The sequence below is a fragment of the Pteropus vampyrus genome, unplaced genomic scaffold, assembly GCF_000151845.1.
Source record: "Pteropus vampyrus isolate Shadow unplaced genomic scaffold, Pvam_2.0 Scaffold311, whole genome shotgun sequence".
Classification (NCBI taxonomy): domain Eukaryota; kingdom Metazoa; phylum Chordata; class Mammalia; order Chiroptera; family Pteropodidae; genus Pteropus; species Pteropus vampyrus.
Genome location: NW_011889092.1, coordinates 2,164,742 through 2,191,162, shown reverse-complemented (window position 1 = coordinate 2,191,162; position 26,421 = coordinate 2,164,742). Strand labels below are relative to the sequence as shown.

Here is a 26,421-nt window from a genome sequence, read left to right as displayed (position 1 = left end):
ATATCTCATCTTACTGCCTTCATATATATCTTCTGGTTACTTGGTGCACTAAAGAAAAAACTTTCTACTTTCACATTAAGACTCTCAAGAATATGTACTCATCTGTATATATCTACATGAACTCATTATGTTATTGTATCTTTTTTCCAAATATCTAGTTGAGATTTTTTTTCCTAGTTTTTTCATTGACCTTGTTTACCACTTCTCAATTAAAAATTTTATTCCCAAAGATACTAACAACTCTCTAAATCTTGCCGGAAACAAGTTAAGTATAAGTGGGCATTGCTGGAGTCTGGAGTTTAATGATATTCACCTTCGTTTTTTTTTTCTCAGCAAATTAGCCTGACCTCTACATATAAATGGGAAAAATAGTGATTAGAACACGCATACCAGTGTTCTATTTTCTTTGAATTCTTCAGAAATCTACATAGTTGATACTTTAAAAAAATTAATTATATAGATCTTTAAGTTTCCATTTGTCTGTGAGATTTTCCCATATAGGATTTTTCATCTTGATTTTAGCCCTCTATTTGGGGGTGTAAATTTGAAAGATATAAGAGGTGTATGGAAGACAGTAGACTATAAAATAAAAAGTACTGTGTTTGGAGTTTTAGATCCACTTACCACTGAATTACTTGTAAACCAAGGCAGGTTCTTTCCACCCTGGCTTTTGGTATCCTCGTGTGTAAAATAAAAGAAAAAAAAAATGATTAAGTAAGCCTTTCCTAGAATGCATTCTATGGAATGCCTTTCATGGTATAGTGTATTAATGGATGTCAGTGAAAAGAAGGTTCTGTAGTTAAGTTTGGAAAACACTGGATTAAATAAAGTTAAAAAGACTTCATTATTTTGCAAGTTTTAAGAGCCTGCAATGTGCTGCCATGTGCATGTTTCTCACATTTACTTGACCATGAAGCCTTTTGGGTTTTTTTTTTTTTAAGTATTATTATTATTTATGCCTATAGCACCTGGTCTTCCTAGGTGGTCTCTCATCCAAGTACTAACCAGGTCCGACCCTGCTTTGCTTCCGAGATCAGACATCGGGCATGTTCAGGGTGGCATGACCATAGACCATAGACTGTGGCTCCACTGGGGCACGAACCTAGGACCTTCTGCATGTAAAGCAGACGTGCCAACCACAACACTGTGGAACCACGTCCATGAAGCTTTTTTTTTTTTTTTTTTTAATGGTTTTTCCTAGGAGTAGTATTTCTTAAGAAATAAGTTTGGAAAAATGCTTTATTCCTATATATTTTCTTCTTATATAATAATTTACATACTGATTATTCAGGTAATTTTTTAAGTTACTCATTTTGTAGAAAATTTTTTAAAAGGAAAGTAAAATATTACTGCTAATTTCTTACCTAAAGACATTCACAATTAATGTATTTTCTGTTTCTTTGCTCATAGGCATTGTTCTTACTAAGGTTGGTTATTATACTATTCCATCTATGGACGACCTTGCTAAAATTACTAATGAAAAAGGAGAGTGTGTTGTCTCTGACTTCACTATTGGTCGTAAAGGTGAGTGTGAGTTTAAGACTTAGTAGTGTATAAGCCAGAGACATGTACCTTATTTTTATATTTAAGTAATAATCCTTTTTTCTCCCTACATTTGGACCCACCTTGGCCTGGATAGCGAACAAGTAACAAAATTAAAAATCCAAGACACAAACGTTATAATATTCTTTGGTAACTCTTTGGCTCATTACAATTTTCTACAATTAAAGAAAATATTGTAAACAGCAAGAAATACTAAGAAAATCGAATAGTTGACAACAGAGGGGTAATATTTAGCTTCAACTTTCTATTACAATTTTCTTGGGAAAAAAAATCTCATCTTGCTGTATCATATTCAAAAAAGGGCTCAGGTATTTTAACTCATACTGCAGGCCAGGTGTTACAGGTTGTTTCTATACAGCAGTATAGATATTTGGGAAGAGACTTAAGAAGGCTGTTTTGAGGACAATATAAGTGCTGTAAAAATGCAAATGTTAAACCAGATAATGTATTTGATGTCACCCTCATACATATTATGGATGAAATACCCCATTGTGAGTATTGCTACATGATTGAAAATATTAATGTTTAAAGTAGCTTGCTTCTTCTGATTAATCACTAGAAGTATAATGTAGGTTTTTGCTCTCTATATAGGATGGGTTTTAACTATTTGCTCTGACTTGTAGGTTATGGTTCAATCTATTTTGAAGGAGATGTGAATTTGACAAATCTTAATTTGGATGATATTGTGCATATCCGAAGGAAAGAAGTTATTGTCTATTTAGATGATAACCAAAAACCACCTGTGGGTGAAGGGCTAAATAGGTATGAATTTATTTACATTATTTTAGAAAATGATCACCTAAATCACAGGTGTTTTTTTGTAAACAAATGTGTTTATATTATATACATTTTTCTGCAGCTTGCTTTTTTAATCTACTCTATAATGTGATTATTTCTCTACTTTCATATAAAAATATAAATGATAAATTCTATACTGTGACTTCTCGACTACTTTTTCCTAATATTATCAAATCCAGCTGTTTCCAAAAACATTTTTAGTAGTATTTTATTTTTTTCATATTTCTGCTACGACCTTGCTTAAGTCTTTCTCTGTGTTTTATTGTGAGATACTAGCCTTTGATATCTTAATTTTAAACAGGTGAAAAGGTCATAGTTAAAATCATTTATGTTCACAACCTACCAAGATTTAATCATAAAGAAATGGAAAATCTGAACAGCCCTATAACTAAAGGAAATTTAATCAGTAATCAAAACTTCAGTCCCCCAAAAAGCCCAAGACCAGATTGCTTCAATGGCGAATTCTACTGAACATTTACAAAAGAAGTAATACCAGTTCCTCTGAAATTCTTCCAAGAAATTGAAAAGGAAGAAACACTTCTGAACCCACTCCATGTGTGGCAATCATTACTCTGATTCCAAAGCTAGACAGAGACGCTACAAGAAAACTACAGACCAATATCTGTGATGAATATTGATTTAAATATCCTCAACAAAATAGGATAACAAACAGAATTTAACAGTATGTTAAAAGGATTAAACACTGTGACCAAGTGGGATTTATTCCTGGAATGCAGGGATGGTTCAGCATATGAAAATTGATCAGTGTAATGCATCACATTTACAGAACGAAGAAAACCACAACATCAACTCCATTGGGGCAAGAAAGCATTCGACAAAATTCAACATCCTTTCATGATAAAGACACTCAACAATCTAGAGCTAGAAGGAAACATAATAAAGACCGTATTTGAAAAACCCACAATGGATGTCATACTCAGTAGTGAAAGACTGAAATTTTTTTTCCTTAGATCAGGAGCAAGAAAAAGATGCCCACTTTTGCCACTTCTATTGAACATAAAACTAGAAGTTCTAGCTAGAGCAATTAAGCAAGAAAAAGAAAAGCCATTAATATTGGAAAGGAAGAAGTAAAATTATCTCTGTTCACAAATTGTTTGACCCTATATGAAGAAAGGTCTAAAAATTCCACAAAAAAAATTTATAACCAATGAACAAATTTCAGCAGGGTAGCAAGATACAAAATGAACACAAAAATCAGTTGGGTCTTTATACTCTACTAATGAACAATCTAAAAAGGAAATTAAGAAAACAATCTGATTTACAATAACATTAAACAGAATAATACACTAAGAATAAACTTTACCAAGGAGGCAAAAGATTTTATACTGAAAACTACAAAACATTGCTGAGGGAAATTAAAAAAGACAGATAAATGGAAAAATATTCCATTTTCATGGACTGGAAGACTTAAAATTGTTAAGATGTCCATACTGCCCAAAGCAGTCTATACATTTAATGCATCCATATCAAAATCCCAGTGGCACTTTTTGCAGAAATAGAAAAATCCATTCTAAAATCATATGGAATCTCAAGGGATCCCAAATAGCAAACTAATCTTGAAAAAGAACAAAACTGGAGGACTGACTTTCTAACTTTAAAACTTACTAAAAAACTACAGTAACCAAAACAGTATGGTAATGGCATAAAGACATAATAATAGAATAATGGAACAAAATAAGAGAGTCCAGAAGTAAACCCTCACATATGTGGTTAAATGATTTTCAACAAGGTTGCCAACACCAGACAGTGGGGAGAGAGCAATCTCTTTAACAAATAAATGGTTTTAGGAAAACTGGATATCCACATGCAGAAGAATGGAGTTGGACCTTCCTTACCTTATGCCATATATAAAAATTAACTGAAAATCAATCAAAGACCTAAACATAAGACCTAAAATTAAAATTCTTAGAATAAAACAGGAAGTTTCACTACATTATATTTGGCAACAGTTTCCTTGATACTACACTAAAAGCACAGGCAACATTAGTAAAAATCAACAAATTGAACTGTATCAAAATTTAAAATTTCCTTATCTCAGAGCACAATCAACAGAATTAAAAGGCAACCTATAGAATGGGAGAAGATATTTACAAATCATCTATATCAGTGTTCTCCAACCTTTTTGGTACCAGGGACTGGTGCTCCTATGAGAATCTAATGCCTGATGATCTGAGATAGAACTGAAGCAGTGATGCTAGCGCTGAGGAGCAGCCGCAAATACAGATACAGCTTGCCTTGCTTATTTGCCACTCACCTCCTGATGTATGGTCCAGTTCCTAAAAGGCCATGGACCAGTACCAGTCCGTGGCCTGGGCATTGGGGAACCCTGATCTATATGGTAAGGGGTTGATAACCAGAATACGAAGAACTACAGCTCAGTAACAACAAATTAAATTGAGCAAAGGACTTGAATACACATTTTTCCAAAGATGATATACAAATGGTCAACAAGCATATGAAAAGATGTTAAATGTCACTAATGAGAGAATTGCAAATCAAAACCACAATGAGCTATCACACCCTTTAGGATGATTACTATTAATTAGAGAAATTGAATCTTTTTGTATTGGTGGGTAAAATGGTACAGCCATTTGGGAAAAGTTAAAATTAAAAATGGTCCGGCAATTTCACTTTCAGTCCACAAGAATTGAAAGCAGAATCTTGAAAAAATGTTTATACACCCATGTTCATAGCAGCACTATTCACAATAGCCAAGAGGTAGAAGCAACTCAAGCATCCATTAACAGATAATTGTATAAACAAAATGTATCTACCTACAATGGACTATTATTCAACCTTAAAAAAGGAAGGAAATTCTGACACATGCTACAGCATGGATGAACTTTGACAACATTTTGCTAAGTGAAACAAGCTGGTCACAAGAAGATAATGTATGATTCCACATATTTGAAGCATCTAGAGAGTCACATTCTTAAGACAGTAGAATGGTGGTTGCCAGTGGCTAGAATGGGGAAATGGGGTGTTGTTTTTTTAATGGTATAGAGTTTCAGTTTTGCAAGATGAAAGAGTTCTGGAGGTTGGTTGCACAACGGTGTGAATATACTTAACACTACTGAATGGTACAGTTGGAAATGGTTAAAATGATAAATTTTATGTTCTACCTTTCTTACCACAATAAAAAAATATTTTACAAAAACATCTATTATTATGTACTAGTCACTGTACTAGGTACAAGGCATACAGAATGAGTAGGAAACAGTCCTTGAACTCAGGTATTGATATTAGAAAGATATATTATCACTATTATAGTCATCTTCACACTTATTATTTAATGGTTAATACTCTGATGTTTCTGATACATCATTCTGCAAGCATTTGTTGTTAATCAGTGGTAGTTGCTGCTATTAATGCTGTTATTAAGTACAATAGAACTTTAAGACTTTCACTAAGATTTAGCCACTGGGCTATGACCGCTGGACTCTTAGCGCTGGATTTTGTCAAGGATGCATAGCTTAAATGTTATTAAAATTAGGTTGGAATTAATTGATGTACCATAGTAGTTTGGAATAAATGAAATTTAACTCTTGAACCAAATGCTGAGCTAGTTGATGAGAGGATAATTCCTTGTTCTTAAGCTCATCTATCCTGGGTGGCAAGACTCAAGTTTATGAAACATCTGCAGAATAATTCCAAAGTAACATAGGTACCTTTATTTGCTACTTATATAGATGTTAGTTGGCTTTCTGGCCTTAAATATGAAACATTTACACTTTACTTGGTTGTACGTTATAGGAAGGCTGAAGTTACATTGGATGGAGTTTGGCCAACAGATAAAACATCTCGTTGTTTAATAAAGAGCCCAGATCGACTTGCTGATATCAACTATGAGGGAAGATTAGAAGCAGTTTCCAGGAAACAAGGAGCTCAGTTCAAAGAGTACCGTCCTGAAACAGGTTCTTGGGTGTTTAAGGTATAGTTACTTAACCTAGTTCTTATCAACTGTAACAGGACTCATAAAATGTTTGTGTTAGAAGAGATCTGCTCTTAAATTCTCTTTATTTTCAAATTAGGATATAGATATAGAGGTACATCATGATTTGCTCCAAATTATACATCTAGTTAAACCCCAGGGCTCAAGATTCAAGTCTTCTACTCCTGTGAGCATTTAGATACACTTTTAAGGTGTGATTTTTTTTTTTGTTTCTGAGTGGCATTACTAAGGACATCAGGCAGATTTTTTTCTTCCAGAATTTTTATGACTTTATTTGAGCCAAACTTAGGACAATTGCCGGGAAGCAAAATACAAACATAGGCAGAATTTTTGTCTCCTGATAGATCAGCTCTTCTTAAATAATTGTCATTCTTTTAAAGAATTCTGGGATGTACAGGTTGACATTTTCCTTCCTCGATAGTTTAACTCTTTGGTTTCTTTCTCTTCTAGGCCAGTTAGATTATTTAATTTGTCGAAGGCCCTTGTGTTGGTAGAGAACAACTGGGCAGTTATATAGATATGAAAATAGTAATGGCTCTTTTAGATTCAGTTTCCTATGTTAATAATTTAGTAATTATATGAGCATTAGTACATGCACCAAACATCATCTAAATCTTAGAAAAACAGTGACATATAAGTGAAATATTGTGCTTTAAATAAATATTTTGATTCCTCCTTTTTGCAGGGGCAAATATTGTGGAAGCTCTTCTGAATGTAACGGTGTTAAACTTGGTTTTATTGGATTCTCCTGTTCCTTAGGTCTCCCATTTTTCTAAATATGGCCTTCAAGATTCTGATGAAGAAGAAGAGGAACGACCATCCAAAACTAGTACAAAGAAGTTGAAGACTGCCCCTTTGCCTCCTGCAGGCCAGGCCACCCCATTCCAGATGGCTCTTAATGGCAAACCAGCACCTCCACCCCAGGTAGAGAAAGGACAATGAATTTGAATGGAATCCATGATACAGAAGTTGAAAGCAAGTCATTCAGCTAGTACAGAGCTGTTTTATGACCCCTGGAACTATGAAGAGTACAAATGTATTGGCAATCACGTTGAGACAAGTACAAGGGAGGGCATGAGGTGGTACTGGCATCTGTTTTTTACTTGAGAGGTTTAAAGAATTCTCTTGCTGTTTTGGATCATTCCATCTACAGATTGTCCTTAAACACCTCCCTCTTTCTCATTTGGACTTCCTGAATTTTCTGCTCAGTGATTAACTTAAGATAGCCTTTTGCTTGTGTGGGTTAATGCAAAGTAAATCCTCCTTTCATTGACTACTTGATGTGCAGTTTAATCTTGTTCTTTACCTCTATGGTTTTTTAAAAATTCAATCAGCTTTCTGCAAGAGTTTTTAATTCCATTTTTCTCAAGTTGTTTGCTTATACTTCAGGTAACCTCTTGATATTTGTATTTTAACAGTACATACTCATTATGAAAATAGATAAAGTTTTAAAATACAAATTAATTATTTGGCTTGGGGAGAGTAGGAGCTGCATTGTTTACTGCAATTATTTGTATTATACTCTTTTTCAGCATTGTTAAGCCAATTTAAACCTTTTGTCCTTGTAGGGAAAGGTTTGTAATTTAAATATCAGGTAGTTTCTTTACCAACTCATGAAAGTTTTACTTTGATTTGGATGTTGTTTATATTCAATCAAGTTACAAAAAATTTTTTTCTTTGCTGCCATACTTCCTCAAAGAAGAGAACTTGATATAGAATTCCTTTGTAAAGCATCCTCTACCTCTCATCTGCTAAAAGCAGAACCTTTGGAATTTTCCATGCTACAATTCTTATAGCTGCTGATTTGTGCGATTTTTATGATTTATTAAATAATTTTTTGGGAGGCATTTTCTGGAGATTGTTGTGTATGTATGTTTCTGTTTGCGCGTACAGGGTGAAGGGGAGGGTATGATCAAAGCGGGAAGTGGGAAATATGTTGACTTTTCTAATCTTTGTAGCATTTAAAATACCCCTAAGAAACCTCTTCTGAACTAAAAAAAAAAAATGCTGTAAATGGACTCGGTGTTTCAGTTGTCCGTGTTCATAGTTTGTCTGAATCATATACTTTGTATAATCTCTTTCCAAAGTGTTTTTTTGGTTTTGGTTTTGGGTTTTTTTTTTAAGCGAGGCAACCCTTGGTTGACCTCACAGATTGCAAGGACCTTGTCAGTTTACAATCCCTTATTGTTTATTTTTTAAGCCTACAGCACCCGATCTTCCTAGGTGGTCTCCCATCCAAGTACTAACCAGGCCCCACCCTGCTTAGCTTCTGAGATCAGATGGAATGGGGCTTGTGAATTCAGGGTGGCATGGCTGTAGTCCAAAGTGTTTTTCGACCTTACATGATATGTATCTTAGGCTAAGACTCAGATAACCTATTTTCTGCCAATAAAAGTAACATGGAGGATCCTACAGATATAGCTGCGGCAGCGGGGAAGCTTCATCTGTGGACAGAGCAAATGTATGTAATTGTGTAATCAGTGGTTTTTAGGCTCTTTAATTTTCAGAATATAAATAGTAACAGATAACTATAAATTCCCATGATGACACCTTAGTAGGTGAGAGCTCTTTGAAAAACTGAGCATCAAAAAATTTCAGAACAAGGTTCTAGGAAAAAGAGATAAGAATCAAAATGGGTGAAGAGCATATAGTGAACAGGGGTCTTTTTTTTTTTTTTCAGATATCTCCTTTGATTGAGGAAGTGGGTAGTCTTTGACCTTTTTGATAGGGAAAGTAGAAATGGGCAGAGTTGTTTAGGTATTCAGACTGATGTGTTAAAACAGTAATGTGGGATTCTAAAGAACTCTTCCTTCATATTACCCCTTGGTCACACAGTTTTTAGTTATTAGTACCAAAGACCTATGATTTACCTGGTAGGAGAGTACTTGAGCCATTTGAATGAACTGGGAATAGACAACCCACTCTTATCTCAGCTTCAAGAATACTATTGTCACACCGTCACCAAACCCCCTTGGAGAGGTCTATATGGTATTTCAGTCTGCTGTTGATTTTTTTTTTTTTTTTAACCCTGTACAAAATCTCAGGTTCTAGGAAGATTTACATTTTATTTAATGGTCACATTTATTACACTGCCTTGTTTACCTCTTTGTAGTTTGTTCTTAAGCCTTACTTTGCTCCTAAAAAAGCAAGTAAATCTTAGCAGTGAGAAAACATAAAGCTAATAAGAATTTCACATGATTTTTCTCTTCTATGCCTTTTGAGTTAAGAGAAAATTTTGGCAGAAAAAGCTTCACAGAGATGAATTAGGGCAATGGCAGAAACGTTTTGTTTGGTAATTAGAACATTAATTCCAAAAAGCTGATCTGAGGTCAAGTTATCAACTGAGTACATCAACAACTTCGTGAGCTTTAATTTCATTGATCTGGCCTGGGCCTCAGGCATATTTATATTTTAAATGGTTTTCCCCAGGTGATTGAGATATGTCGCCAGGTTTTGGAACTGTTTGTTGAAAAACCTCAGGTTTGGCATCAGGTAGAGACATGTAGCTTTTTCTTTTTACCTCAGCCTTATACTGAAATGTAACTTGTTTTCAGTACCATCAAGGCTGACTAGTTGACCAGAAACTTAGCATGGTTAATTTGGTGAGTACATTTAAATAAGTTTAAAATTTTTTTTAAGAAAAAAAGTAGTTAAGATTTAGAAGAAAATTCCATTTCATCTGTGTATACTTTTGAAAAATAAAAAAAAAAATGGCAGCCATCTAAATTTATCCAGTGAATCAATATATATAGTAACATATTTTATATTTTTATTTAATTTGTATATTGTATATATATAAAATAATTTTCTAGCCACAATCCTGTTTGCTTCACATATTAATGTTATTGAGTCCTATGCTTCCTACAGTAATATCCTTGAGTGTATGTATACAAACATACACACGTACTTTGGTGGGCCCTTGAAACCCTTACGTAGAATTTTTCTTGAGAACACAATATTATTGACAAAGCTGATTTTCCAGCAAAATGAATATAAAACATTCTTTGCAATTTGAAAACAAGTAGTAGCAAGCAACAGTAGTAGTATTACTGGATTAAACTATTTGTATGAGAGGGCAGTATGAATTATTTTCACACCTGTTTTACCATAGACTAGTCATTTACCCTTTGTTGAATAAGGGTGTCTTGATACACTACACCTACTTGAATCACTTTACCTACTAGATTAGAAGTGCTTTATCTTTAAGGTATTGGCAGATTACCTTATGAGTTGGAGAGTGGAGGTTTCTTAAATCATTAAAGGCTTTAATCATGAAACTTCCCCCTCTATATATCTAAATAGCCATTTTACAGATATTATCTGTGTTCTTAGCATTTGCAGTGTATTGTACTGGTATTTAGAAATAAATAAGATATCCTAATTTAAAGAGATTACAGTTTAGAAGAGGGAAGGTTAAATGATGCCGTTTGGCTACTTCTCCCAGTATATGCCTTTCTTTTCCATAGACCTAGGGGCTTCCTTTTTTTTTCTCTTCAATTCCTTCAGAGCCATCATTTTTTTTATTAGTGCACTTTTCAGGACTGGCTTTGAAGAAGCACCTGATTTCCTAAGATTTCTCTGAAAATAAGTACATAGACGTCTTTCGTGGCAGTGTAATTACTTATATAAACTTTAACAAAATCCACATATGAGGTTTCTATAGGAGCTTATCAGTTCCTCGGTTTCATAATAATTCACTTTCCCTTGTCCACTTATTAGATGATATCTTGTAGCTTTGAAGTCTGTGTGTGAGGGTGGAACAAATAAAAGCTTGATCCTTAGCATTCTTCTTAAAGATAGGCTGGGTCCTGTTAGGTCTCTAATCTATTTGTTGACATCCTCCCATTTTGCCTGAAAATGTTCTAAGTGAGCATCTCTTGCCGTTAGTATTATTCCTTTGTTGAGTAGTGTAATAAGTTGGAACCATCTTCCACCTTTTTTCCTCCCACTCATCCTTGCTCCTTCTTGTCCTTTCATAGTCAACTGCTTTCTCTACTGTGTACTAGACACTGAATTAGGCAATTAAAATAACAAGTGTTCAGTGAATGTTGACTTCAACAATGTGCTTTTGGTGTTAGATGTAGAAAACAGTAGGCCATAATCTATTGTCAAGCCTTGACAATCTGGTAGGACAAATAATATGTATGCAAGAAATTATAATATATCGTGATATGTTGTATAAAATAAGTATAGATAGAGTCTCATAGGAGCCCAACAGAGGAGGGTATCCTAACTGACAGATTTACAGAGGTTGGGAAGTTTCAGAAATTTTCTTAAAAATGCATTGGTTAAAAACATACTAGGGAGCTATTGGAGTGAGAGTGTTCTCATAATCCTTGTAGTTATAATGGGAGTATGATCATCAAGGCTGCATTTTTCCCCCAGAATTTTAAAGCATAAAAGTAGTCAGACCTGCCTATTGGTAAAGCCTCTCCAATAGGTAAAAAAAATAGTGTCTTTGCCTGTGGACCTCCAGCTTCAAGTTTTGCTAGAGCAGTCTTTGGGGATTGTTCACATCTTAAGTGGCAGTTAACCATGTATCTAACACCTCAATTTTTCTACAGTTAAATGAGAACAGTCATTCTTTTGGTAAGGCTGTTAAAGGAATGCAGGGGGGGAAGTTAATACTCCATTAAAAATTAAGTAGAAAAAGTTACACTAATGGTTGTTTCTTTGTCCAAAGAAATCATGAAAAAAACATTTTAATCTACCTATCATGGAATAGCATCCATTTGAGGTTTAGCGTGAAATAGGCCACTTGTGAAAAATAAGCCAAAAAATTGTGGAAGTCTAATAACCTACAAATGATATCATGATAAAAATAGTTGGTGGAACTTTTTGATTTGAGAATGTTTCATAAATTGGCTTAGCCACTTTGTTAACATTTTGCCCGGTCATATGAGAGTTTAGGACACATTTAATGAATTTGTACTGAATCAATTATTTTATAGTGTGCTTCAGCTTTACGAGTTTACCTTTTTAAACCATAAACTTAGTCATGGTTATAGCTTTGAAATTGCTTGATAAATGTTAATGGTTCTTTGACACTTTTAAATATGAAGGAATTGTTTCCAGATTAAAATTGTTCCTGATAATATTACTTTTGTTTTTCCTTTTGGAAAATTAGAGCAGACAGTCCTTGTATTTTACATGGTACCACACAGGTAGAACCCTCAAAAGGATTCAGCCACTCAAAAGATAAATTCCAGGCCCCAAATCATGTTGGCTAGAAATTTATTTCTAAATGTTTTCTTTAAAAAAGCAAAGTTACTGGAGACTTTGATATTTGTACTTTATATTCTCTTTTCCCAATGGCTTCTGGCAACAAGGTAGTGTAAGGGCAGGGTGATCCTGTGTAAATCAGAAAATTATAGTTGGTAACTAAATTAGGTAAGGCATAGTCTTTATCTGAAGACCACCATTTGTTCACTATGGGTATTGGCTTAAGTTCCAGACACCAGACTATAATATTACAAAGGAGTGATACCATAAATCTTCAAGTACTTATAAGAAGGATTTTTTGGTAATTGTTCTTAAATCCTCTTTAGCAAATATGCTACCTCACATATGTAGAATGGGCAGAATCTAATATTGCTATGTCATATTCTGAATAAACTAAATATGTCTAGAAGCTCTATGTCTGTTTGGTGTAATTTAATGCTGCTTCCTTGATCTTTCTGCTGTCTACAGAGCCAGAGCCCAGAGGTGGAACAGTTAGGGAGGGTTGTGGAACTGGACAGTGACATGGTAGATATCACCCAGGAGCCAGTTTTGGATTCCATGTTAGAAGAGAGCGTGCCTGAGGATCAGGAACCTGTGTCTGCCTCAACACATATTGCATCTTCACTGGGAATTAATCCACATGTCTTACAGGTGAAGTCCTAACTGACCCTTTTACAACAGAGAGCCACACTAATACTTCCCTTGCATAACATTGAGCCTCTTCTTTCATTTAAAAGCATTGAATGTTCCCTGGAATAAGAATAGGAATACAGCCCATATTTGGGCTTTATTTGGGAAGAGAAGTCTATGTTGAAGTTTAGAAGACTGGATTCTATCCCCAGTTTTGTAACCATTACTATGTGACTTTTAGGCAAGTCACTTAACATCTGTGAGCACTGATTTTTCTCTGTAAAATAGTACTTATTTCCTGCAGAATGGTTTTGAGACTCTTGAAAGTGCTCCACAAAAGTAAAAATTAAAAAGAAAAAAACTAGTAGTTGCTGGTTTCTTTAAGCTCAACATCTCAACTTCCCCCACCCATGCCTTTTGGCATGTTATGAATTTGGCTCATGTTTAACTTTGAAATTATTCCTTTAGCAAACGTGAGCGAATGCTGTGCGCCACGTTCTGGTGAGACTAGATACTAAGAAGAGGAATATTATATAACTTCTACTCTTCAGGCACATATGAGAGTAATTGAGTTGGTTATACAAATGTACCTGCTCTTGACACAGCCTTGAGGCAGAGTGATTATTGGTTCTTGTAAACTGTATTTTTCTTTTATGGCCTTTGGATTTGGGAGAGCACATTCATTCTATAGATATTGCCTTTTTAGATCATGAAAGCATCATTGCTTGCTGATGAAGAAGATGTAGATTTGGTCCTGGATCAACGATACAGTCGCCTTCCTTCTAAAGTAGATACTTCTCAAGAAATCTGTTCTCCCAGACTCCCCATTTCAGCGTCCCACTCATCAAAATCCCGTTCATTAGGTACTGTAAAAGATGCTATTTTATAAGAAAGCTGTAAAGTCCTGCTTTTTACATACCTTCTAAATTGAGCCAACTTCTCTACCAAATATTCCCCTAAAGTATATGACATAAAGATACCAAGAGGAAATGTACTCTTATAAATATCTGTTAGGTGGGGCCAGTTTTTAAAAATCATAATTTGCTTTATTGGTGTAGATGCAACATTTGTATGGGGAAAAAAAAACATTTGTATGTTGTTTAGGGTTGGGTTTTTATTGCTTATGTATGTGGATTAGATAGTAATCTCAGATTTCCAAATTCTTATCCTACCTTAGAAGAAACCTCAAGTTGTCCTGTACTCTTTTTTTACTCCTAACGCTATCCTTATTGCCTGCTGGGGGAAATGTTTCTTCTCATAATGAACAAAACTTGTCACATTTCTACTTTTCCCTAAACTTTCCCAAGTTCCAGGAAGTGATTACACATTTGATTTTAAAGCGTTCCCTTTTCTGGTAAGCTTATAGCTATGTGGGTAAGATTAGAGGTAGAATATTGTCAACAAAGGACTTAAGCAGATGTAAAATTTCAAAACATTTTGCAAACCAGAGACACTACAAGGAAGAGATTTGTTTATGTTGCCTAAAAAACTAAATGTTTATTTTTCAATTCTTTCGCGTGCCCTAAGGTATCAATTTTCCTTTTAATACCTTAACTAGTAAAACATTAAACATTCATAACAGTCTTTTCCATAATGGGCACTACATGAAAATCTTATACCTCAATAACTCCTTGCTTTAGACAGGAACCATATGAAATTGGAAAACAGACAATAGTAATAAGAACTGTCTTTCTGAAAGGCACGTGTGCAGTTACAAGATGCCTCAGTGGGTTTTTGTTTCTTTAAGTCTAGCATTGAGCATTAGAGTGGTAGGAGTTTTGATTTTATTAAGGTTTTTATATTGACTAAGAAACAGTTATGTTTGACATTTTGATAAGGGCATGAACATTGGTGTCAGACTTAACCTGGGCTTATCTCTCACTCCTGCACATCCACAGTAGCTTTGTGGATTTGCACAAGTCATTTAACTGAGCCCTGTTTTTTCACCTATAAAATGAAGATGATAATGTTCTTCATTTAAAGTTATTGAAGGATGAAATGGAACAATGTATACAAATTGCTTATACAGAGTCTGCTGCAGATAAGTGCTAGATCATTTTTTTAAAATAGTAGTAGTAGTGTTTTTTATTAATATTTTTATTGTTGACATCATTATCATGATGACAATTCCTGCCTTGATTTCCTCATTGAAAGAGTAATTTCTGCAGTATCTGACTTAACTTATTTCTGGTCTTCTATATCTGAATTAATTAATTTGATAAAGCTATAATTTCAGCCTTACCGATTATTGTTGTTCAAGAAGCAATAAACTGTATTTTCTAATAGCCTTTTTCTCCTCCTTATTTTAGTTGGTGGGTTACTACAATCAAAATTTACAAGTGGAGCTTTTTTTTCACCAAGTGCCTCTGTGCAAGAATATCACACTCCCAGAACATCATCTTTGATGACTGTGCCATCCACATCCCCTTGGTCTGTCCCTCCACCCTTGAGCTCTGTGTTCACAGTGCCCAGCCCAGCCCCTGAGATTCAGTTGAAAACAGTGGGTACACGCAGACAACCAGGCCTAGTCCCTCTTGAAAAATCTGTTACTTTTGGCAAGGGGAAACTCTTGATGGACATGGCCCTATTTATGGGACGCTCATTTCGGGTCGGTTGGGGCCCAAACTGGACTCTTGCTAATAGTGGAGAAGAGCTGAGTGCCTCTCATGAACTTGAAAATCATCAGACTGCTGATTCTATGGAATATGGATTCCTGCCTAATCCAGTAGCTGTTAAATCGTGAGTCACATTTCCTTATGCTTTTTGAGATGGGCAATATGGTAGGTGAGAAAAAAATTTTGACAATTCGGAGATCTTCCTAGATATATTCTTAGCACAATTTTACATAGCAGAAGATATTTGCATAATTAAAAACAAAAGTGATTACTCCATTTGTACTATCAAGGTATGAAGAGTATATAATACTTACCTAGTGGTTAAACTTAGGTTGAAAAACTAACCAACCCAAAGCTAATGCTGCAGAATTCCATGGGTTCTCCCCCTTTTTATGATTAGTCATTTTTTCATTTTCACAGATATTTGTGATTTTTCATATATATATATATTCTCAACTAAGCACCTTTCTTGTATCTCAGACCTGGTAAGATGAATGTATGAACTGTGGATAATAAGTATTTGGAAATAAGGTGACATCCAATAACTATATATATTATATATTTCTACACAGTCCCCACCGTTAACATTTACATAACGTGTGTTTATAGTTCTGTATACACCATAAATGTATGCTGTACAGATTAAATCTATAATTTTCTGGTAGTTAACTAGGCAATATGTATACAGCTGTTGTGTGCAAAATATGTAACATTTTCCTATTTACTTTTTATAATTATTATGACAAATTGTTCTGTCTTTACTACAGATTAAGTGGCTGTGATCACCTATTCTTAGTTAAAGCTGACTTTGAAGAAATAAAAAACAACAGCATCCTTTGAACCTCACAGTTAGAAATATTGATCTTACACCTAGGTTACGTGTGATGTCATGATATTTTGGAGGTTGTTAATATCAGCCTTAAAAATTGATTCAGGGCCAGATCGACTATATATTTATCTTAATTTAGAGTGAGTTCTTTATTATCTATAGACTTAGCCTCATGACTTTTGATACCTCGCTAAATATAATTTGAGAAATCAGTATCTTACAATTCTTTCTGGCCCTTGAATTTCATAGTATCCAGATGCATACTGAAGCCATTCCCAAGTCTAACTGTACTGATTCCCATGCTTGTTATATAATCTGACGTAAGAAGCCTTTAGATTCTAAATGCATGGGTTAGATAATTTGTTTACTCAGTATATAGTAAATAAGTTCATTACAGTTCAACATGAGGAAACAATTTTTTTTAAATCACTGTGGAATGTTTTATATTTGTAATCATAAAAGGAAACAAAGTTTTGGTTGTAGGAAAATTCTAGCTTCTGTCTTATCTTTATTTTCTATCTTGTCATTTGCCCTTGTAGCTTAACTGAGTCCCCATTCAAAGTTCATTTGGAAAAACTCAGTTTGAGACAAAAGAAGCTGGATGAAGACCTGCAGTTATACCAGATACCTCTGGAGCTCAAATTAAAACATAGCACTGTCCATGTGGATGAGCTGTGTCCTCTCATTGTTCCCAATCCAGGAGTTGCTGTCATTCATGACTATGCAGATTGGGTTAAGGAAGCCTCAGGAAATTTATTGGAAGCACAAAGTGAGTATGGACTATGTCCCAGGAATAAGGGTAGGAGCATGTGTTCGTAGGAGGACAAATTCTATTTACCAATGTGGTAGGTAGATGCCTGAACTTGCATTTGTCTGTAGTTGAATTGGGATGTGCAAAATCCCAAGCAAGAAAAAATTCTGTCATTGTTCACAATGATTCTTACGAGCTTTAATATACAAATTCTTGTTCAAATTAATTGTAGCCCATCAAATCTCTTGTATTTATGAAATTGCATTCCTTTCCCCACATAGAAAACATAGGGAGAAGGAGATTCATTCCTTCTTGCTTTTCTAAATTTTACCCATTCCATGTCCAGCTCAAGTCCCACTGGTCTTCCCAACAACTTTGATGTTTATAACTTCCCTTTAATCTCTCTCACTATCACCTCTCTATAGCTGTTATGACAATGTTTTTCTGAACCAATATTTTAATAAAAGGCTTTTCTTATTTGGGAACTTACTATTTCAAATAGTAGAAAAATCATATTTAATTACATGTTTCACAACATTTTACAACATCACCTTTATTGAAAAATGGAGACTATGTTTCATACTACACATTTGGGGAATTGTTTATGTTCAGTTCTTTGTGTTTGCTTCAGTCATCTCATCTTTTCAAACATGTGAGTCATCTTCCAGTGCATACTTCTAAGGGACTTAAAGTGGTAAACAGTGCTTCCTTTTTGTTTTCATTCTTGAGGAGCAATATATAAAGCAATATGAGTATAGAATGGGGCTCAGATTACTTGGGTTTGAATCCTGGCCCTGCTACATATTGCCTGTAACTTTGAGCAAGTCACTTATTACTCTATACCTCATTTTTTCATCTGTAAAATAAAGATTATAGCTACTATATAGTCACATTGCATATATTAGAGTTGGCTTACTCTTAGGTGCTTTGACTCACTACATGTTAGGCTGTGCCTATAGCAGGAGAGAATAGTTCCTCACAAATTTTTAGAGCACTTTATATTTCTTAAAGCATTTTGTAAACAATTTGTTCAACTTAGAGAACTGTTCTCTATCATTTGAGGTATATTGGCCATAATTAGGTTAGCCGAAACTGTTTAAAGGAGCACTGAGTTACATTTGTTATGTAAGTACTGTAAGAGGATGGAGTGAGCAAGCAGTTATACTACATACCTCTGGGGCTTGTAAGACACAGCTGAATGAGGTGGAGACAGATTCAGGAAAAATCAACTTGAGTGGTTTATTAATTTATGTATTCTTATGCCACAATTAGAGTGATGCCCTATCTGTAGTTACTATAGAACTTTATGTCATAATACTGTTTTCCTGTCTCTTCCTTAGTTGTGAAGCACTGGAGCCTAACATGGACATTATGTGAAGCTCTGTGGGGCCACCTGAAAGAGCTTGACAGCCAGCTGGATGAACCCAGTGAATACATTCAGGTTCTGGAGCGAAGAAGAGCTTTCTCTCGCTGGCTGTCCCATACTGCCGCACCTCAAATTGAGGAGGAAGTTTCCTTGACCCGCAGAGACAACCCTGTGGGGGCTGTCTTCAGCTACCTTACAGGCAAAAGGATCAGTGAGGCCTGCTCTCTGGCCCAGCAGTCAGGTAAGGCAGTGGTCCTCCTCTGCACTCCTGCCTACTTCCTGCTCATTGTCCTTACCCCTTAATTGCAGATTTGCCTTTGTCTTCTATCCTGAGTATTAAGTATAGACTTCCCAGGAAGATTGCTTTTTCCTCCAGAATAGGGATTATGTCTTCTAGTTTTCTTTTTAGAACCTTGAACATTAAATTTACTTTATTAAAATTCTTTTAATTTTATATGCTACATACACATTTGTATTAAAACTAGAAAATGCATGTAAGCAAAAAACAATAAACCAAAATCACCTACATCCTTTATTGCATACATTTCGATGTGAAATCTGTACTTAGGCTGTTTGCTTTGTAATATATAAAGTACATACAAATAATGTGCATGCAGAGCAAGATATGATATGAATATAAACTTTTCAAAGACGCTATCCTGCCTTGTATCTACACTACATATTTATACACACACGGTTCTTGTCATACATTACAAACGTCCTATAATATAGATATTATAGTCAAATGCATTTTAGTATTCTTTTATATAAAAATGTTCCATGTTAACAAATTTAATTTTTAATATTTAGGCTTTTTTTCCCCATACTATAAGTAATATTCCAAACTTTTTAAACAGGTGTTTTACACTAATTCACTTATTCCATTCAAATAAATATATAGAAGTTTCATTTCTATATTGAAATATTTGTGTTATTTTTTCTTTTTTAGGTCTTCTTATATATATTTGTGCTTTTTTAGTTCCCCTTTAATGAGAAACATTCATCTAGTACTTAATAACTGTCTCGACATAAATCTTGATAAGAATAAATGACATAGTTCAACTTATTCTATGTGTAATTAAATCTTTGATCAAACCTTGTTTAGTTAGATTTAATTTATCTGAAGTCAACTAATTGAAGCCATCAACTAGATTTATTTTTTGAGAGCTTGGCCAAATTTGGGATTATAAGGAATGACTCATAGGAAAAGCTAATCAGTAATTTTTATAAATGGCCAGTTGCATTTCACTATCACTACACATTTAGCTCAGTGCCTTTCATGGTATTTATTTGTACAGTGAGAACTCGTCTCCAGGACTAACCTTCTATAAAGCTATAAAGATTATGAATCATTAAAGAGACAATGTTATGCTCACCAGCACACATATGTATCCCCAAAAAGGATCTTAAAGAGTTCCAGAAATCAGGTCCTTAGATTTATTCATTCACAAACTCTGTTTTTTTCTCCTTTTTTTTTTTCCTTATTACAAGGTTAAACTTTTGGCAAGGCACTACTTTTCAGATTACGAAAAACTTTTGCTTTGCTACCTTTACTTTCAATAATTGATAGAACAATTAGACAGATAATCAAGAATATAGAATACTTGAACACTATCACCCAACAGGCAGAAACACCTAAAATCAATAACCTAAGCTGTTACCTGAAGAAACTAGCAAAAGAGCATACTAAACCCAAATGGTAGAAGGAGGGAGGAAATATTAAAGCTTAGAATAGAAATCAATGAAAATGAAAACAATAGAGAAATCAATTAAACTAAAAGTTCTTTGAAAAGGTCAAGAAAGTCTACAAATCTTTACACTAACCATGAAAAAAAAAGGAAGGACACAAATTGCTAAAAACAGGAGTAAAAGAGTGAACATTACTACCATATAGAAAGGGAATACTGTGAGAAATTCTGTCAGCAAATTCAATAAATTTGATAAAATTGACAAATTCTTTGGAAGATAATAAATTACCAAAAGTGACTCAAGAAAAAATAGAAAATTTAATAGATCTATAACAAATAAAGAAATTGATTTTGTAATTTAAAATCTTCACTCAGAAAAACCCAGGCCCAGATGTCTTCTTGGTGAATGATCTGTTATATTTAAAGATGAATTAATAACAATCTTTTACAGTTCTTCTAGAAAATAGAGGAGGGTGAAAATGAAAATGAAAACATAAAAACAATAGAGAAGTCAATAAAACTAAAAGTTCTTTGAAAACATCAAGAAAGTCTACAAATCTTTACACTGACCATGAAAGAGAAGGAAGGACACAAATCGCCAAAAATATTATTACCCTGCTATCAAAGTGAATCTGCCAAAAACTTACAGCTAACATCATACTTAATGTTGAAAGACTACATGATTTCATTCCAAGATTAGGAACACTATTTCTCTACAGTATTGTAATGGATATTGCAACCAGTGTGTTCAGACAAGAAAGAGAAACAAAAGTTGTACAGATTAAAAAGGAAGAGGTAGAACTATCTTTATTCACAGATGGCATGATTTTGTATGTAACGGTCCTATGGAATTTACAGAAAAGGTAGTAAGACTAATAAACTAGTTTATCAGTATCTCAGAACTGAAGAACAACATACAAAATTCAGTTCTGTTTCTACTTATTAGCAACAAACTGCAAAAATGAAATTTTAGAAATGCCATTCACATCGCATCAGAAAGAATAAAATACTTAAGGAATAAATGTAACAAAAGTATGAGACTCATACACTGAAAACTACAACATTGCTGGAGAAATAAAAGATTAAATAAATTAAGAGAAAGTCTATGTTCATGGACCACATTTCAGCCTCAGCACTGTTGGCATTTTTGGCTGGTAGTTCTTTGTTGTGGAGGCTATCCTGGCATTGTAGGATATTCAGCAGCATCCCTGCTCTCTAACAAAAGAGCCCTCTCCTCTCTAGTTGTAACAACCAAAAATATCTTCAAACATTGCTAAATATTCCCTGGGGGGCAAAACCACCCAGTTTGAGAACCACTGACAGATTGGAAACATCAGCATTGTTAAAATGTCTATTCTCCCCAAATCAGTATATACATTTGACACAATCTCTGTCAAAATCTCCAGCATGCATTTTTGCAGGTCCTGATTCTTTCATAGAAATGTTGAAAACTTGCACAGTGTTCCAAGTGAACACAATCAGGGGACTCTGCATTTTCTGATTTCAAAACTTCTATAAAGTTACAGCAGTCAAGACAATGTGATACTGGCATAAGGATAAACATACAGATCAGTGGAACAGAAATGAAAATTTAACTATAAAACCCTTTCACTTATGGTCAGTTATTTTTGACAAAGGTGCCAAAACAATTTACGTGTGGAAAGGATAGTCTTTTCAACAAATAATGCTGAGATAGTTGGATATTCACATGTAAAAGATGATTTAGATCCTTACCTGATACCATACACTAAAATCAACTTGAGGAAGTACCCTAGAATCCTATGATTTGCTCACATATATGCTCTCATCATGGGAAAGTCTATGAAAAGTTAAGGATTGGCAGAAGTTGATTGGTGATGTGATCTTAATGAATGGTTATATTGAGATATAATATTCCAATTTCTTCTCTGACCATGACCATCTTTAGTGACCAGGATATTTATATGTGTTGACTAGTAAACCCTCTCTTTCGGTTTCTGTAGATACACAGAAATACTCTTTTTTTCCTTTGTCGTTATTCACCTAGAATATAATAGCTCATGGTCAAGTGAGCTGCAGTACTTCCTGCATGAATCATAGTCCAGTCATGCTTTGGTTACTTATATACAATTAGGGAGACAAGTTGGCTTAGCAGCACGTTTCTAGATGTGTTCCTGATATGTGATTTCTTTCCTTCAGGCCCCTCTGGTTCGTGAAGGAAATTCTTTGAAATGAAAACCTTAGTTTCTGGCAGAACAGTACTTTATATAGTCATGTAAGCACTGACCCATATTGAAAAACAAAAGGGAAAGGACTGTTGAGTTTTAGGAGGTTTATATTAATGGCTGAGACAAAGAATTTTTCTTTTAACTCACAGTTTAACGAGATTTTCATAAACTGGAATTCCTATCCTCTCACATTCTGGTTAATTAGACTCTTTATTTCCCTAGCCCTTTGCACTTAAAAAAAATTTTTAAGAGAGATTATTGGAACTGTAAAGGTGAAAGACTCAACCATTTTCTTTATAGTATATATTTTTTTCCTTTAGGTTTGAATTTGTCATTATACATATAGTACATTCTAGTTGGGCATGTTTTCAATTATGTCATCTCAGTATTCACTATAAACCTTTGAATCAGATGTTATTTTCCTCTATTTTATAGATGAAGTGCTGTGTCTGGGGTTTCAGAAGTAATAGTACATCTGACAGTGAATTCTGTACACGTAATATAATCCACATGTAATTTAGGTTACACTATTTTGAAGGTTTCCTACCCAAAAAGAAAATGTTAAGTTTTTGATCAGTGTTTTGGCACTACTGCAGAAAGCAGTCACAGGTGTTTAAGTTCTATATCCTGAGGGTTAAAAGAAATAAGGTTATGCTCTCAAGTGTTTCTCCATGTCTGTAAATCCTCAGTATCACCAAAGAACTTCTGTTTTTATTGTAGGTGATCATCGTCTTGCTCTTCTTTTATCTCAGTTGGTGGGCAGCCAGTCAGTCCGGGAGCTGCTTACCATGCAGCTGGTAGATTGGCATCAACTCCAAGCTGACAGCTTCATCCACGATGAGAGACTGCGCATCTTTGCTCTGGTGGCTGGAAAACCGGTATTTTTCTCTTTTCTCTTAACCTCAAATTTTCTCATAAACTCAAAATTGCTTGAGGTTAAAGCAAAGAGCTATCTTTGTAAATTGTACATTATTACACACAACTAAGCAATTTATTTTTAATGAGAATATTTTCAGATAAACAATGTAAATAATTTGTGTTTGTTTTTCTAGACGTATTTAAGTTTATATCAACATACGTGTGCATATTTGCATATCTGGATATTCAAATAAAATCAATTATACATAGCAGTTCTGCACCTTACTTTTAACTTACTATATATGGATATTCTTTGATGTCGTGAAGCCTCATTCTTTTTAATAGATACTTCTATTTCATTTTATGGATACTATGCCATAATTATTTTAAGCCAATTCTCTGTTGCTGCTTACCTGTTTGATTGCCATCTTAAAGTCAGCTTCCAAAAAGAAAAAAGTTGGTCAGAATTTATATCTTTTAAGTTTTATAAGTCAACTGTGGGCAGTGAGAAGACCTCCTCTTTGCTCTCAGTGAGTCTCATTTCTGAGCAGTGATTGTCTAAATCCACCCTATCACCTGCTACCAAGGGACTGTATTTCATATCTGGATTATTAACACTGCTATCTAGATCATTTAAAATAGTACTTGAATAAGTGAATAACTTGCATACTTGGGCAGTAATAAGGTAACATAGAATGTATAGTTGTGATGGTGATTTTGTCTTCTGTAGGTGTGGCAGCTCTCAGAGCAGAAGCAAATCAATGTATGCTCCCAGTTGGACTGGAAACGCTCCCTGGCTGTCCATCTTTGGTATTTGCTTCCACCAACAGCTTCCATTTCCAGGGCACTGAGCATGTATGAAGAAGCATTTCAGGTATATGTGTCCAGTACAGCCAAGCAAGAGTCCTGGTAGGAGTTCTGTTTTTGCCAGAAAAATACTGCAGATAAAAAACCATCAAGTCACATTTCATAATACTTTTTCCTAACTGCTCTTTTTCAAAGTACCCAGGAAAAATTTAAAAGGACCCAGGAAATCATTTTCTTCTGCCTCTTGACAGGGCAACTTTTAAACTTCTCCAAATATCTGGTTTTATTTTATTTAATATGATGAGTTTCCACAACTGACTTTCTTATTGCTGTTTTTCTGCCCTGAAATCAGAGGATTATCCTTCATTCCTAATGTTGTCTGTTCCTTTGGGAATTCCCTGAGATACTGCCTGACCTGAAGTTTGGTATAGCCCCGAATTAGGTGTGAAATTTGCCTCTAAATATCACATATCATAGTTTTTGTCAGTGTCAAGGTTAAAGTATTACTATTTTTAATGTCATTATTTCTTCAGTTCTTACTGTCCATTTTTATTGCCATTGATATTATTTGTCAGGAAAAAAGAGAACACTAAAGAGAATAAGTGTAATAAGAATTGTGACAAGAAAGATGTTGAGATTAGGGAAAGCTATCTGAAATTTTTGCCAGTCCCCTGAAGATAAGTCACATATGTCACTGATCAAAATAAGTTTAAAATCTTTGACATATTTCTTTAGAGAGTGTCACATCATTCTTAATACAAGTCTGGGTAATTGAGACATGATAGCGTCTGTGAAACACACTAGCAGCTGATGTATTGTTTTACCAAATTTTTAACTTCAGAATTCCTCTGAGGGTGACAGATATGCCTGCTCCCCACTTCCTTCATACCTGGAGGGCTCTGGCTGTGTAGTAGAGGAGGAGCAAGACTCACAGAGACCACTTCAAGATGTCTGCTTTCACCTTCTAAAACTCTACAGTGACAGGTAAATCAGAGCCATGCAGTATAGTCACTTGAGGGCTCCGTGAGTCCTTTCCCTTTCGTGCCAGATTGCCATTAGTTTGTATATAGATACTGAAATATGACTTATAGTAGTTGAGTACAAAGAGCACTGAAACTAGAGTTAGAAATCTAAACATTTATTTTAATCAACTTTCATGAGATGTAGTTTACATATAATAAAGTATGTGGTTTGGTAGGTTTTAACATAACTATCATCACAAGCAAGATTAACATTTACATTACCCCCAAAGCGTTCCCTCATTCCTCTTTGCAATCAGTCCCCACACCAGACAACTACTGACTGGCTTTTCATTATGATAGATTAGTTTTGCTGTTCGAGAATTTTATATAATTGGGACCATTGTGTATGTTATATTTTGTACCTGGCTTTTACTCAGCTTAATGATTTTGAGATTTATCCATGTTAATATTTGTATCAGAAGTTTTTTACTGCGTAAGTTATTCATTTATTTATTTTTTATTATTTTTTTAGGTGAGGCAACCCTTAGTTGACCTCACAGATCGCAAGAACCTTGTCAGCTTACGATCCCTTTTTTTTACACCTACAGCACCTGGTCTTCCTAGGTGGTCTCCCATCCAAGTACTAACCAGGCCCGACCCTGCTTAGCTTCCAAGATCAGACGGGATCGGGCTTGTTCAAGGTGGCATGGCCATAGACAAGTTTTTCATTTATTGATGGACAATTAGGTTTTCTTGTTTTGGGCTTTTATGAATAAAGTCACTATCAACATTTGTATGCAAAAATGCTTGTATCATTTTACATACCCACCAAGATCTCTAGTTGCTCCACATCCCTTCAAATTTTGGTACATCAGTTTTTAAAATTTTACATTTCAGTGGGCATAAAGTGGTATTTCATATATTGGTGTGTGTGTTTTAATAAGAAATTGTGAGTGCTTTATCCTACAGTAATATATTAATATATAGTATTACTATATCTAATCAGTTAATTAAAACTATCTCAGTAGTGTCTTTTATATCATATCACACTGAGGGTTTTCACTAGTCAAAACTTATAATTCACATCTCATTTCTATTCTTCAAATACTTTTATTTGTTTAATTTTTTTTTTAAAGTTTATTGGAGTCAAAT

The 26,421-nt window shown here is 34.5% G+C and overlaps 1 protein-coding gene, 1 non-coding gene and 2 pseudogenes across 8 annotated transcripts in view; 1 reads left to right on the top strand and 3 right to left on the bottom strand.

Annotated features, from left to right (window-relative positions):
• Positions 1–26,421, top strand: part of NUP98 (nucleoporin 98) — an 81,741-nt gene that overhangs the window by 45,567 nt on the left and 9,753 nt on the right. For all 7 annotated transcript variants that reach the window (XM_023521667.1, XM_011377433.2, XM_011377431.2 and 4 more), the window contains 12 exons: positions 1,411–1,524; positions 2,187–2,325; positions 6,136–6,313; positions 7,094–7,258; positions 13,025–13,207; positions 13,893–14,049; positions 15,496–15,925; positions 17,170–17,399; positions 18,722–18,988; positions 23,363–23,520; positions 24,231–24,374; positions 25,149–25,291. In XM_023521667.1, the coding sequence (XP_023377435.1) occupies positions 1,411–1,524; positions 2,187–2,325; positions 6,136–6,313; positions 7,094–7,258; positions 13,025–13,207; positions 13,893–14,049; positions 15,496–15,925; positions 17,170–17,399; positions 18,722–18,988; positions 23,363–23,520; positions 24,231–24,374; positions 25,149–25,291 (2,308 nt within the window). The remainder of the gene's footprint in view (positions 1–1,410; positions 1,525–2,186; positions 2,326–6,135; positions 6,314–7,093; positions 7,259–13,024; positions 13,208–13,892; positions 14,050–15,495; positions 15,926–17,169; positions 17,400–18,721; positions 18,989–23,362; positions 23,521–24,230; positions 24,375–25,148; positions 25,292–26,421) is intronic.
• On the bottom strand, positions 957–1,072 carry LOC111730407 (annotated as a pseudogene).
• LOC111730403 lies at positions 8,533–8,655 on the bottom strand (annotated as a pseudogene).
• LOC111730402 lies at positions 25,869–25,987 on the bottom strand. The gene has a single exon (XR_002776670.1). It is a non-coding gene; the product is annotated as a 5S ribosomal RNA (ribosomal RNA).